At 43.3% G+C, this 13,620-nt stretch overlaps 1 protein-coding gene across 1 annotated transcript in view; it reads left to right on the forward strand.

The window, feature by feature from the left end:
* LOC135552136 (ATP-binding cassette sub-family C member 12-like) overlaps window positions 1-13,620 on the forward strand; it is a 75,631-nt gene that overhangs the window by 18,498 nt on the left and 43,513 nt on the right. Inside the window, exon 2 of the mRNA XM_064983569.1 lies at window positions 9,985-10,040. Coding sequence (XP_064839641.1) covers window positions 9,990-10,040 — 51 coding nt within the window. The 5' untranslated portion in view covers window positions 9,985-9,989. The remainder of the gene's footprint in view (window positions 1-9,984; window positions 10,041-13,620) is intronic.

Consider the following 13,620-nt stretch of genomic DNA (forward strand, 5'->3'; position numbering starts at 1 on the left):
GCCCTACGACAAAGACCTCTGCACAAGCTAACCTTTGCCCTCAAGTTCAGTGATAGGCACGGGACTGTCTGTCCTAGAGCACAGGAGCCAAGGTTTCCTAATATAGAAGCATTAGGATTTACGTTTCAGTGGCTACTACTCTACAAACCGCTCTCTCCTTTCCTCTCTCTACAGCCAAGGTATTGTTCTTTTAGTTCTTCTCATGTTCTTCAAAGCTAAGACAATGTTATGAGGAGGTCTCCCTCCCTCCTCTGATCAAAGCTAAACCAGGACAGTGTGACACTGACGGATTACTCGTGCCAAGCTAAAGACAGTCCACGGGTGATGATGTTAGATCTGACTTGTGGTTGTATTTGCTAAGTCTGTGACTGGATCCGTCACACACACACACACACACACACACACACACACACACACACACACACACACACACACACACACACACACACACACACACACACACACACACACACACACACACACACACACACACACACACACACCATAAAACTATTATATTGTTTATTGTAACTTGGTAAATTTTTTGTTGTTGTTTTCAAATAAGTTGTAAAAGCAAAGCACAGAAGGAAATGACGAGTGGAACATTTTAAACTTTTTTTCTTTTTTCTTTTTTTAGCTTTAAAAAAAAATGTTATACATGAAAGGAAGTAAGTTCACCTGTCATGACAGTGTGTGTTTTTGTCACAGTTGAATGGTTTTTAATTGAAGTGTTTTATGGGAAATCAGGCAGTTGTAAATAGATCGATGTCTGTGGAACACGCTGTTGTCACTCTTATGAACACATCACAGGTTAGATAATGTTTCCACTGTGTCAACATAACTGGACGGCCTTTACTGCTAACAACAGACTGACTTTACTGCTAACGGCAGACTGACTTTACTGCTAACAACAGACTGACTTTACTGCTAACAACAGACTGACTTTACTGCTAACAACAGGCTGACTTTACTGCTAACAACAGACTGACTTTACTGCTAACGACAGACTGACTTTACTGCTAACAGACGGACTTTACTGCTAACAAAAGACTGACTTTAGTGCTAAAAACAGACTGACTTTACTGCTAACAACAGACTGACTTTACTGCTAACAACAGACTGACTTTACTGCTAACAGACGGACTTTACTAGTAACGACAGACTGACTTTACTGCTAACAACAGACTGACTTTACTGCTAACGACAGACTGACTTTACTGCTAACAGACGGACTTTACTGCTAACGACAGACTGACTTTACTGCTAACAACAGACTGACTTTACTGCTAACAACAGACTGACTTTACTGCTAACAGACGGACTTTACTGCTAACGACAGACTGACTTTACTGCTAACAACAGACTGACTTTACTGCTAACAACAGACTGACTTTACTGCTAACAACAGACTGACTTTACTGCTAACGACAGACTGACTTTACTGCTAACGACAGACTGACTTTACTGCTAACAACAGACTGACTTTACTGCTAACAACAGACTGTCTTTACTGCTAACAACAGACTGACTTTACTGCTAACGGCAGACTGACTTTACTGCTAACGACAGACTGACTTTACTGCTAACAACAGACTGACTTTACTGCTAACAACAGACTGACTTTACTGCTAACAACAGACTGGCGTTACTGCTAACGACAGACTGACTTTATTGCTAACGACAGACTGACTTTACTGCTAACAACAGACTGACTTTACTGCAAACAACAGACTGACTTTACTGCTAACGACAGACTGACTTTACTGCTAACAACAGACTGACTTTACTGCTAACAACAGACTGACTTTACTGCTAACAGACTGACTTTACTGCTAACAACAGACTGACTTTACTGCTAACAGACGGACTGACTTTACTGCTAACGACAGACTGACTTTACTGCTAACAACAGACTGACTTTACTGCTAACAACAGACTGACTTTACTGCTAACGACAGACTGACTTTACTGCTAACGACAGACTGACTTTACTGCTAACGACAGACTGACTTTACTGCTAACAACAGACTGACTTTACTGCTAACAGACTGACTTTACTGCTAACGACAGACTGACTTTACTGCTAACAGACTGACTTTACTGCTAACGACAGACTGACTTTACTGCTAACGACAGACTGACTTTACTGCTAACGACAGACTGACTTTACTGCTAACGACAGACTGACTTTACTGCTAACAACAGACTGACTTTACTGCTAACAACAGACTGACTTTACTGCTAACAACAGACTGACGTTACTGCTAACGGCAGACTGACTTTACTGCTAACAGACTGACTTTACTGCTAACAACAGACTGACTTTACTTCTAACGACAGACTGACTTTACTGCTAACGACAGACTGACTTTACTGCTAACGGCAGACTGACTTTACTGCTAACAACAGACTGACTTTACTGCTAACAACAGACTGACTTTACTGCTAACAACAGACTGACTTTACTGCTAACAACAGACTGACGTTACTGCTAACAGACTGACTTTACTGCTAACAACAGACTGACTTTAATTCTAACGGCAGACTGACTTTACTGCTAACAACAGACTGACTTTACTGCTAACAACAGACTGACTTTACTGCTAACGGCAGACTGACTTTACTGCTAACAACAGACTGACTTTACTGCTAACGACAGACTGACTTTACTGCTAACAACAGACTGACTTTACTGCTAACGACAGACTGACTTTACTGCTAACAACAGACTGACTTTACTGCTAACGACAGACTAACTTTACTGCTAACAGACTGACTTTACTGCTAACAACAGACTGACTTTACTGCTAATGACAGACTGACTTTACTGCTAACAACAGACTGACTTTACTGCTAACAACAGACTGACTTTACTGCTAACAACAGACTGACTTTACTGCTAACAACAGACGGACTTTACTGCTAACGACAGACTGACTTTACTGCTAACAACAGACTGACTTTACTGCTAACAGACTGACTTTACTGCTAACAACAGACTGACTTTACTGCTAACGACAGACTGACTTTACTGCTAACAACAGACTGACTTTACTGCTAACGACAGACTGACTTTACTGCTAACGACAGACTGACTTTACTGCTAACGGCAGACTGACTTTACTGCTAACAACAGACTGACTTTACTGCTAACAACAGACTGACGTTACTGCTAACAGACTGACTTTACTGCTAACAACAGACTGACTTTACTGCTAACGACAGACTGACTTTACTGCTAACGACAGACTGACTTTACTGCTAACAACAGACTGACTTTACTGCTAACAACAGACTGACTTTACTGCTAACAGACTGACTTTACTGCTAACAACAGACTGACTTTACTGCTAACAGACGGACTGACTTTACTGCTAACGACAGACTGACTTTACTGCTAACAACAGACTGACTTTACTGCTAACGACAGACTGACTTTACTGCTAACGACAGACTGACTTTACTGCTAACGACAGACTGACTTTACTGCTAACAACAGACTGACTTTACTGCTAACAGACTGACTTTACTGCTAACGACAGACTGACTTTACTGCTAACGACAGACTGACTTTACTGCTAACGACAGACTGACTTTACTGCTAACGACAGACTGACTTTACTGCTAACGACAGACTGACTTTACTGCTAACAACAGACTGACTTTACTGCTAACAACAGACTGACTTTACTGCTAACAACAGACTGACTTTACTGCTAACAACAGACTGACGTTACTGCTAACGGCAGACTGACTTTACTGCTAACAGACTGACTTTACTGCTAACAACAGACTGACTTTACTTCTAACGACAGACTGACTTTACTGCTAACGACAGACTGACTTTACTGCTAACGGCAGACTGACTTTACTACTAACAACAGACTGACTTTACTGCTAACAACAGACTGATTTTACTGCTAACAACAGACTGACTTTACTGCTAACAACAGACTGACGTTACTGCTAACAGACTGACTTTACTGCTAACAACAGACTGACGTTACTGCTAACAGACTGACTTTACTGCTAACAACAGACTGACTTTACTGCTAATGGCAGACTGACTTTACTGCTAACAACAGACTGACTTTACTGCTAACAACAGACTGACTTTACTGCAAACGGCAGACTGACTTTACTGCTAACAACAGACTGACTTTACTGCTAACGACAGACTGACTTTACTGCTAACAACAGACTGACTTTACTGCTAACGACAGACTGACTTTACTGCTAACAACAGACTGACTTTACTGCTAACGACAGACTAACTTTACTGCTAACAGACTGACTTTACTGCTAACAACAGACTGACTTTACTGCTAACGACAGACTGACTTTACTGCTAACAACAGACTGACTTTACTGCTAACAACAGACTGACTTTACTGCTAACAGACGGACTTTACTGCTAACGACAGACTGACTTTACTGCTAACAACAGACTGACTTTACTGCTAACAACAGACTGACTTTACTGCTAACAGACGGACTTTACTGCTAACGACAGACTGACTTTACTGCTAACAACAGACTGACTTTACTGCTAACAACAGACTGACTTTACTGCTAACAACAGACTGACTTTACTGCTAACGACAGACTGACTTTACTGCTAACAACAGACTGACTTTACTGCTAACAACAGACTGACTTTACTGCTAACAGACTGACTTTACTGCTAACAACAGACTGACTTTACTGCTAACAGACGGACTGACTTTACTGCTAACGACAGACTGACTTTACTGCTAACAACAGACTGACTTTACTGCTAACAACAGACTGACTTTACTGCTAACGACAGACTGACTTTACTGCTAACGACAGACTGACTTTACTGCTAACGACAGACTGACTTTACTGCTAACAACAGACTGACTTTACTGCTAACAGACTGACTTTACTGCTAACGACAGACTGACTTTACTGCTAACAGACTGACTTTACTGCTAACGACAGACTGACTTTACTGCTAACGACAGACTGACTTTACTGCTAACGACAGACTGACTTTACTGCTAACGACAGACTGACTTTACTGCTAACAACAGACTGACTTTACTGCTAACAACAGACTGACTTTACTGCTAACAACAGACTGACGTTACTGCTAACGGCAGACTGACTTTACTGCTAACAGACTGACTTTACTGCTAACAACAGACTGACTTTACTTCTAACGACAGACTGACTTTACTGCTAACGACAGACTGACTTTACTGCTAACGGCAGACTGACTTTACTGCTAACAACAGACTGACTTTACTGCTAACAACAGACTGATTTTACTGCTAACAACAGACGGACTTTACTGCTAACAACAGACTGACGTTACTGCTAACAGACTGACTTTACTGCTAACAACAGACTGACGTTACTGCTAACAGACTGACTTTACTGCTAACAACAGACTGACTTTACTGCTAACGGCAGACTGACTTTACTGCTAACAACAGACTGACTTTACTGCTAACAACAGACTGACTTTACTGCTAACGGCAGACTGACTTTACTGCTAACAACAGACTGACTTTACTGCTAACGACAGACTGACTTTACTGCTAACAACAGACTGACTTTACTGCTAACGACAGACTGACTTTACTGCTAACAACAGACTGACTTTACTGCTAACGACAGACTAACTTTACTGCTAACAGACTGACTTTACTGCTAACAACAGACTGACTTTACTGCTATCGACAGACTGACTTTACTGCTAACAACAGACTGACTTTACTGCTAACAACAGACTGACTTTACTGCTAACAGACGGACTTTACTGCTAACGACAGACTGACTTTACTGCTAACAACAGACTGACTTTACTGCTAACAACAGACTGACTTTACTGCTAACAGACGGACTTTACTGCTAACGACAGACTGACTTTACTGCTAACAACAGACTGACTTTACTGCTAACAACAGACTGACTTTACTGCTAACAACAGACTGACTTTACTGCTAACGACAGACTGACTTTACTGCTAACAACAGACTGACTTTACTGCTAACAACAGACTGACTTTACTGCTAACAACAGACTGACTTTACTGCTAACAACAGACTGACTTTACTGCTAACAACAGACTGACTTTACTGCTAACAGACTGACTTTACTGCTAACAACAGACTGACTTTACTGCTAACAGACGGACTGACTTTACTGCTAACGACAGACTGACTTTACTGCTAACAACAGACTGACTTTACTGCTAACAACAGACTGACTTTACTGCTAACGACAGACTGACTTTACTTCTAACGACAGACTGACTTTACTGCTAACGACAGACTGACTTTACTGCTAACAACAGACTGACTTTACTGCTAACAGACTGACTTTACTGCTAACAACAGACTGACTTTACTGCTAACAGACTGACTTTACTGCTAACGACAGACTGACTTTACTGCTAACAGACTGACTTTACTGCTAACGACAGACTGACTTTACTGCTAACGACAGACTGACTTTACTGCTAACGACAGACTGACTTTACTGCTAACGACAGACTGACTTTACTGCTAACAACAGACTGACTTTACTGCTAACAACAGACTGACTTTACTGCTAACAACAGACTGACTTTACTGCTAACAACAGACTGACTTTACTGCTAACGACAGACTAACTTTACTGCTAACGACAGACTGACTTTACTGCTAACAACAGACTGACTTTACTTCTAACGACAGACTGACTTTACTGCTAACGACAGACTGACTTTACTGCTAACGGCAGACTGACTTTACTGCTAACAACAGACTGACTTTACTGCTAACAACAGACTGACTTTACTGCTAACAACAGACTGACTTTACTGCTAACAACAGACTAACTTTACTGCTAACAACAGACTAACTTTACTGCTAACAACAGACTGACGTTACTGCTAACAGACTGACTTTACTGCTAACAACAGACTGACTTTACTGCTAACGGCAGACTGACTTTACTGCTAACAACAGACTGACTTTACTGCTAACAACAGACTGACTTTACTGCTAACGGCAGACTGACTTTACTGCTAACAACAGACTGACTTTACTGCTAACGACAGACTGACTTTACTGCTAACAACAGACTGACTTTACTGCTAACGACAGACTGACTTTACTGCTAACAACAGACTGACTTTACTGCTAACGACAGACTAACTTTACTGCTAACAACAGACTGACTTTACTGCTAACAGACTGACTTTACTGCTAACAACAGACTGACTTTACTGCTAAAAACAGACTGACTTTACTGCTAACGACAGACTGACTTTACTTCTAACAACAGACTGACTTTACTGCTAACAACAGACTGACTTTACTGCTAACAACAGACTGACTTTACTGCTAACAACAGACTGACTTTACTGCTAACGACAGACTGACTTTACTGCTAACGGCAGACTGACTTTACTGCTAACAACAGACTGACTTTACTGCTAACAACAGACTGACGTTACTGCTAACAGACTGACTTTACTGCTAACAACAGACTGACTTTACTGCTAACAACAGACTGACTTTACTGCTAACGCCAGACTGACTTTACTGCTAACAGGCTGACTTTACTGCTAACAACAGACTGACTTTACTGCTAACAACAGACTGACTTTACTGCTAACAACAGACTGACTTTACTGCTAACAACAGACTGACTTTACTGCTAACAACAGACTGACGTTACTGCTAACGGCAGACTGACTTTACTGCTAACAACAGACTGACTTTACTGCTAACAACAGACTGACTTTACTGCTAACAACAGACTGACTTTACTGCTAACGACAGACTGACTTTACTGCTAACAACAGACTGACTTTACTGCTAACTACAGACTGACTTTACTGCTAACAACAGACTGACTTTACTGCTAACAACAGACTGACGTTACTGCTAACGGCAGACTGACTTTACTGCTAACAACAGACTGACTTTACTGCTAACAGACTGACTTTACTGCTAACAACAGACTGACTTTACTGCTAACGACAGACTGAGAGTGTTTCCTCTGGTGGAGGGGGGTAACATGTCATGGGAGTGTTACCTCTGGTGGGGGGGGGGTAACATGTCATGGGAGTGTTACCTCTGGTGGGGGGTAACATGTCATGGGAGTGTTACCTCTGGTGGGGGGGGGGGGGTAACATGTCATGGGAGTGTTACCTCTGGTGGGGGGCTAATATATAACATGTCATGGGAGTGTTACCTCTGGTGGGGGGGGTAACATGTCATGGGAGTGTTACCTCTGGTGGGGGGCTAATATATAACATGTCATGGGAGTGTTACCTCTGGTGGGGGGTGTAACATGTCATGGGAGTGTTACCTCTGGTGGGGGGGGGGGTAACATGTCATGGGAGTGTTACCTCTGGTGGGGGCTAATATATAACATGTCATGGGAGTGTTACCTCTGGTGGTGGGGGGTAACATGTCATGGGAGTGTTTCCTCTGGTGGTGGGGGGGTAACATGTCATGGGAGTGTTACCTCTGGTGGTGGGGGGTAACATGTCATGGGAGTGTTACCTCTGGTGGTGGGGGGTAACATGTCATGGGAGTGTTACCTCTGGTGGGGGTAACATGTCATGGGAGTGTTACCTCTGGTGGGGGGCTAATATATAACATGTCATGGGAGTGTTACCTCTGGTGGGGGGTAACATGTCATGGGAGTGTTTCCTCTGGTGGGGGGTAACATGTCATGGGAGTGTTACCTCTGGTGGGGGGCTAATATATAACATGTCATGGGAGTGTTACCTCTGGTGGGGGGCTAATATATAACATGTCATGGGAGTGTTACCTCTGGTGGGGGCTAATATATAACATGTCATGGGAGTGTTACCTCTGGTGGAGGGGGTAACATGTCATGGGAGTGTTACCTCTGGTGGGGGGCTAATATATAACATGTCATGGGAGTGTTACCTCTGGTGGGGGGTAACATGTCATGGGAGTGTTACCTCTGGTGGGGGCTAATATATAACATGTCATGGGAGTGTTACCTCTGGTGGGGGGCTAATATATAACATGTCATGGGAGTGTTACCTCTGGTGGGGGGGTAACATGTCATGGGAGTGTTACCTCTGGTGGGGGGCTAATATATAACATGTCATGGGAGTGTTACCTCTGGTGGGGGGGGTAACATGTCATGGGAGTGTTACCTCTGGTGGGGGCTAATATATAACATGTCATGGGAGTGTTACCTCTGGTGGGGGGTAACATGTCATGGGAGTGTTTCCTCTGGTGGGGGGGTAACATGTCATGGGAGTGTTACCTCTGGTGGGGGGCTAATATATAACATGTCATGGGAGTGTTACCTCTGGTGGGGGGCTAATATATAACATGTCATGGGAGTGTTACCTCTGGTGGGGGGCTAATATATAACATGTCATGGGAGTGTTACCTCTGGTGGAGGGGGGTAACATGTCATGGGAGTGTTACCTCTGGTGGGGGGCTAATATATAACATGTCATGGGAGTGTTACCTCTGGTGGGGGGGGTAACATGTCATGGGAGTGTTTCCTCTGGTGGGGGGCTAATATATAACATGTCATGGGAGTGTTACCTCTGGTGGGGGGCTAATATATAACATGTCATGGGAGTGTTACCTCTGGTGGGGGGTAACATGTCATGGGAGTGTTACCTCTGGTGGGGGGCTAATATATAACATGTCATGGGAGTGTTACCTCTGGTGGAGGGGGGTAACATGTCATGGGAGTGTTACCTCTGGTGGGGGCTAATATATAACATGTCATGGGAGTGTTACCTCTGGTGGGGGGTAACATGTCATGGGAGTGTTACCTCTGGTGGGGGCTAATATATAACATGTCATGGGAGTGTTACCTCTGGTGGAGGGGGGTAACATGTCATGGGAGTGTTTCCTCTGGTGGGGGGCTAATATATAACATGTCATGGGAGTGTTACCTCTGGTGGCTCTGTACAGCCATTTGATTTCAGGGTTATTTTCTGTCTGTTCTTTTATCCCTCAGACACAATGAATGTTTACCAAACATCAGAGAAGGAGAGCATCTCAGGGCTGTCTTACGTAAGTACATTTAATCTACTTCTCCACCTCCTCTCTCCTCTCTCTCTCTCTCCCTTCCCCCCTATCTCTCTCTCCCTCCCTTTCTCTCTCTCCCTGTACCTCTCCCTCTTTCTCTCTCTCTCTCTCTCTCTCTCTCTCTCTCTACCTCTCTTTTTCTCTTACTCTCTCTCTCTCTCTCTCTCTCTTTCTCTTTTTTCTCTCTCTCTCTCTCTCTCTCTCTCTCTCTCTCTCTCTCTCTCTCTCTCTCTCTCTCTCTCTCTCTCCCTTCCCCCCTATCTCTCTCTCCCTCCCTTTCTCTCTCTCCCTGTACCTCTCCCTCTTTTCTCTCTCTCTCTCTCTCTCTCTCTCTCTCTCTCTCTACCTCTCTTTTTCTCTTTCTCTCTCTCTCTCTCTCTTTTTCTCTTTTTTTTTCTCTCTCTCTCTCTCTCTCTCTCTCTCTCTTCTCTCTCTTTCAAAGTGCTTTATTGGCATGGGAAACATATGTTAACATTGCCAAAGCAAGTGAAGTAGATAATAAACAAAAGTGAAATAAACAATAAAAATGAACAGTAAACATTACAGTCACATGTTTCAAAGTAATAGACACATTTCAATTGTCATATTATGGTTATGCACAGGGTTATAGTGATGTGCAAATAGTTAAAGTACAAAAGGGAAAAATAAAAATAAATATCCAAATAAATTCGTAAAAATCCAAATCACAGATCTTCATTGTAAAGGGATTTAAACACTGTTTTTCATGCTTGTTCAATGAACCATAAACAATGAATGAACATGCAGCTGTGGAACGGTCGTTAAGACACTAACAACTTACAGATGGAAAGCAATTAAGGTCACACGCATGCCTCTCCCTAACGGCAATATGCCTTGTCCATTGCTGTTATGGTTAGTAATCATTGCCTTATTTCACTGTAGAGCCTCTTGCCCTGCACAATATACCTTAGCGAACCCTTCAGTTCCACCTCCCACACATGCGGTGACCTCACCTGCTTTAAATTATGTTTCTACAGACAATATCTCTCTCATCATCACTCAATACCTAGGTTTACCTCCACTGTATTCACATCCTACCATATCTTTGTCTGTACACTATGCCTTGAATCTATTCTATCGCTCCCAGAAACCGGCTCCTTTTACTCTCTGTTCTGAACGCACTAGACGACCAGTTCTTATAGCCTTTAGCCGTACCCTTATCCTACTCCTCCTCTGTTCCAAAGCCTTGGTTTTATGCATGTTAACATTAGAAGCCTACTCCCTAAGTTTGTTCTCCTCACTGCTTTAGCACACTCTGTCAACCCGTATGTCTTAGCCGTGTCTGAGTCCTGACTTAAGAAATTAACCAAAAACCCTGAAATTTCCATCCCTAACTATAACATTATCCGACAAGATAAAACTGCCAAAGGGGGTGGAGTTGCAACCTACTGCAGAGATAGCTTGCAAAGTTCTGTCATGCTATCCAGGTCTGTACCCAAACAATTCGAGCTTCTACTTTAAAAAACCCACCTTTCCAGAAACAAGTCTCTCACCGTTTCCGCTTGCTATAGACCACCCTCTGCTCCCAGCTGTGCCCTCGACACCATATGTGAATTGATTGCCCCAAATCTATCTTCAATCTCACACAAATTATCAATGAACCTACCAGGTACAACCCCAAATCCGTGAACACGGGCACCCTCACAGATATCATCCTAACCAATTTGCCATCCAAATACACCTCTGCTGTCTTCAACCAAGATCTCAGCGATCACTGCCTCATTGCCTGCATCCGTACTGGGTCTACGGTCAAATGACCACCCCTCATCACTGTCAAACGCTCCCTAAAATACATCAGCGAGCAGGCCTTTCTATTCGACCTGGCCCGGGTATCCGGATATTGACCTCTTCCCGTCAGTAGAGGATGCCAGGTTATTCTTTAAAAGTGCTTTCCTCATCATCTTAAATAAGCATGCGCCATTCAAACATTTTTGAAACAGGAACAGATATAGCCCTTGGTTCTCTCCAGACCTGACTACCCTTAACCAACACAAAAACATTCTGTGGCGTACTGCATTAGCATCGAATAGGCCCCGTGATATGCAACTTTTCAGGGAAGTTAGGAACCAATATACACAGGCAGTTACAAAAGCCTAGGCTAGCTTTTTCAAACAGAAATTTGCATCCTGTAGCACAAACTCAAAAAAGTCCATGGAGAATAAGAACACCTCCTCCCAACTGCCCACTGCTCTGAGGCTAGGAAACACTGTCATCACCAATAAATCTACGATAATTGAGAATTTAAATAAGCATTTCTCTATGGCTGGCCATGCTTTCCACCTGGCTTCCCCTACCCCGGTCAACAGCCCTGCACCCCCCGCAGCAACTCGCCCAAGCCTCCCCACTTTTCCTTCATCCAAATCCAGATAGCTGATGTTCTGAAATAGCTGCAAAATCTGGACCCCTACAAATCAGCCGGGCTAGACAATCTGGACCCTCTCTTTCTAAAATTATCTATCGAAATTGTTGCAACCCCTATTACTAGCCTGATCAACCTCTCTTTCGTATCGTCTGAGATTCCCAAAGATTGGAAAGCTGCTGCAGTCATCCCCCTCTTCAAAGGGGGAGACACTTTAGACCCAAACTGTTATAGACCTATATCTCTCCTACCCTGCCTTTCTAAGGTCTTCGAAAGCCAAGTTAACAAACAGATTACCGACTATTTCGAATCCCACCGTACCTTCTCCGCTATGCAATCTGGTTTCAGAGCTGGTCATGGGTGCACCTCAGACATGCTCAAGGTCCTAAACGATATCATAACTGCCATCGATAAGAGGCAATACTGTGCAGCCGTATTCATTCTTACTCTGTCAATCACCACATTCTTATCGGCAGACTCAACAGCCTTGGTTTCTCAAATGACTGTCTCTCCTGGTTCACCAGCTACTTCTCAGATAGAGTTCAGTGTGTCAAATCGGAGGGTCTGTTGTCCGGACCTCTGGAAGTCTCTATGGAGGTGCCACAGGGTTTAATCCTCGGGCCAACTCTCTTCTCTGTATACATCAATGATGTTGCTCTTGCTGCTGGTGATTCTCTGATCCACCTCTACGCAGACGACACCATTCTGTATACTTCTGGCCCCTCTTTGGACACTGTGTTAACTAACCTCCAGACAAGCTTCAATGCCATACAACGCCTTCCGTGGCCTCCAATTGCTCTTAAATGCAAGTAAAACTAAATGCATGCTGTTCAACCGATTGCTGCCCGCACCTGCCCGCCGGTCCAGCATCACTACTCTGGACGGTTCTGACTTAGAATATGTATACAACTACAAATACCTAGGAGTCTGGTTAGACTGTAAACTCTCCTTTCAGACTCACATTAAGCAACTCCCAATCCAAAATTAAACAAAGCACTCCTATGGACTATTATTACAGAGGACAACAAAGCCGAGCATCTCCATGGAAGAACTGCCTCCTCATTCTTAGCGCTTTGCTTTTATACAGTTTCTACCTTTACATAATGATGTCATCACCCCATTTGCTTTGTTCCATAGTTTCCATTCTCTTATTGGCTCAGATATTGGGGCATAGATTCTATTGGTGGA

Source organism: Oncorhynchus masou, chromosome 2 (genome assembly GCF_036934945.1).
Source record: "Oncorhynchus masou masou isolate Uvic2021 chromosome 2, UVic_Omas_1.1, whole genome shotgun sequence".
Lineage (NCBI taxonomy): Eukaryota > Metazoa > Chordata > Actinopteri > Salmoniformes > Salmonidae > Oncorhynchus > Oncorhynchus masou.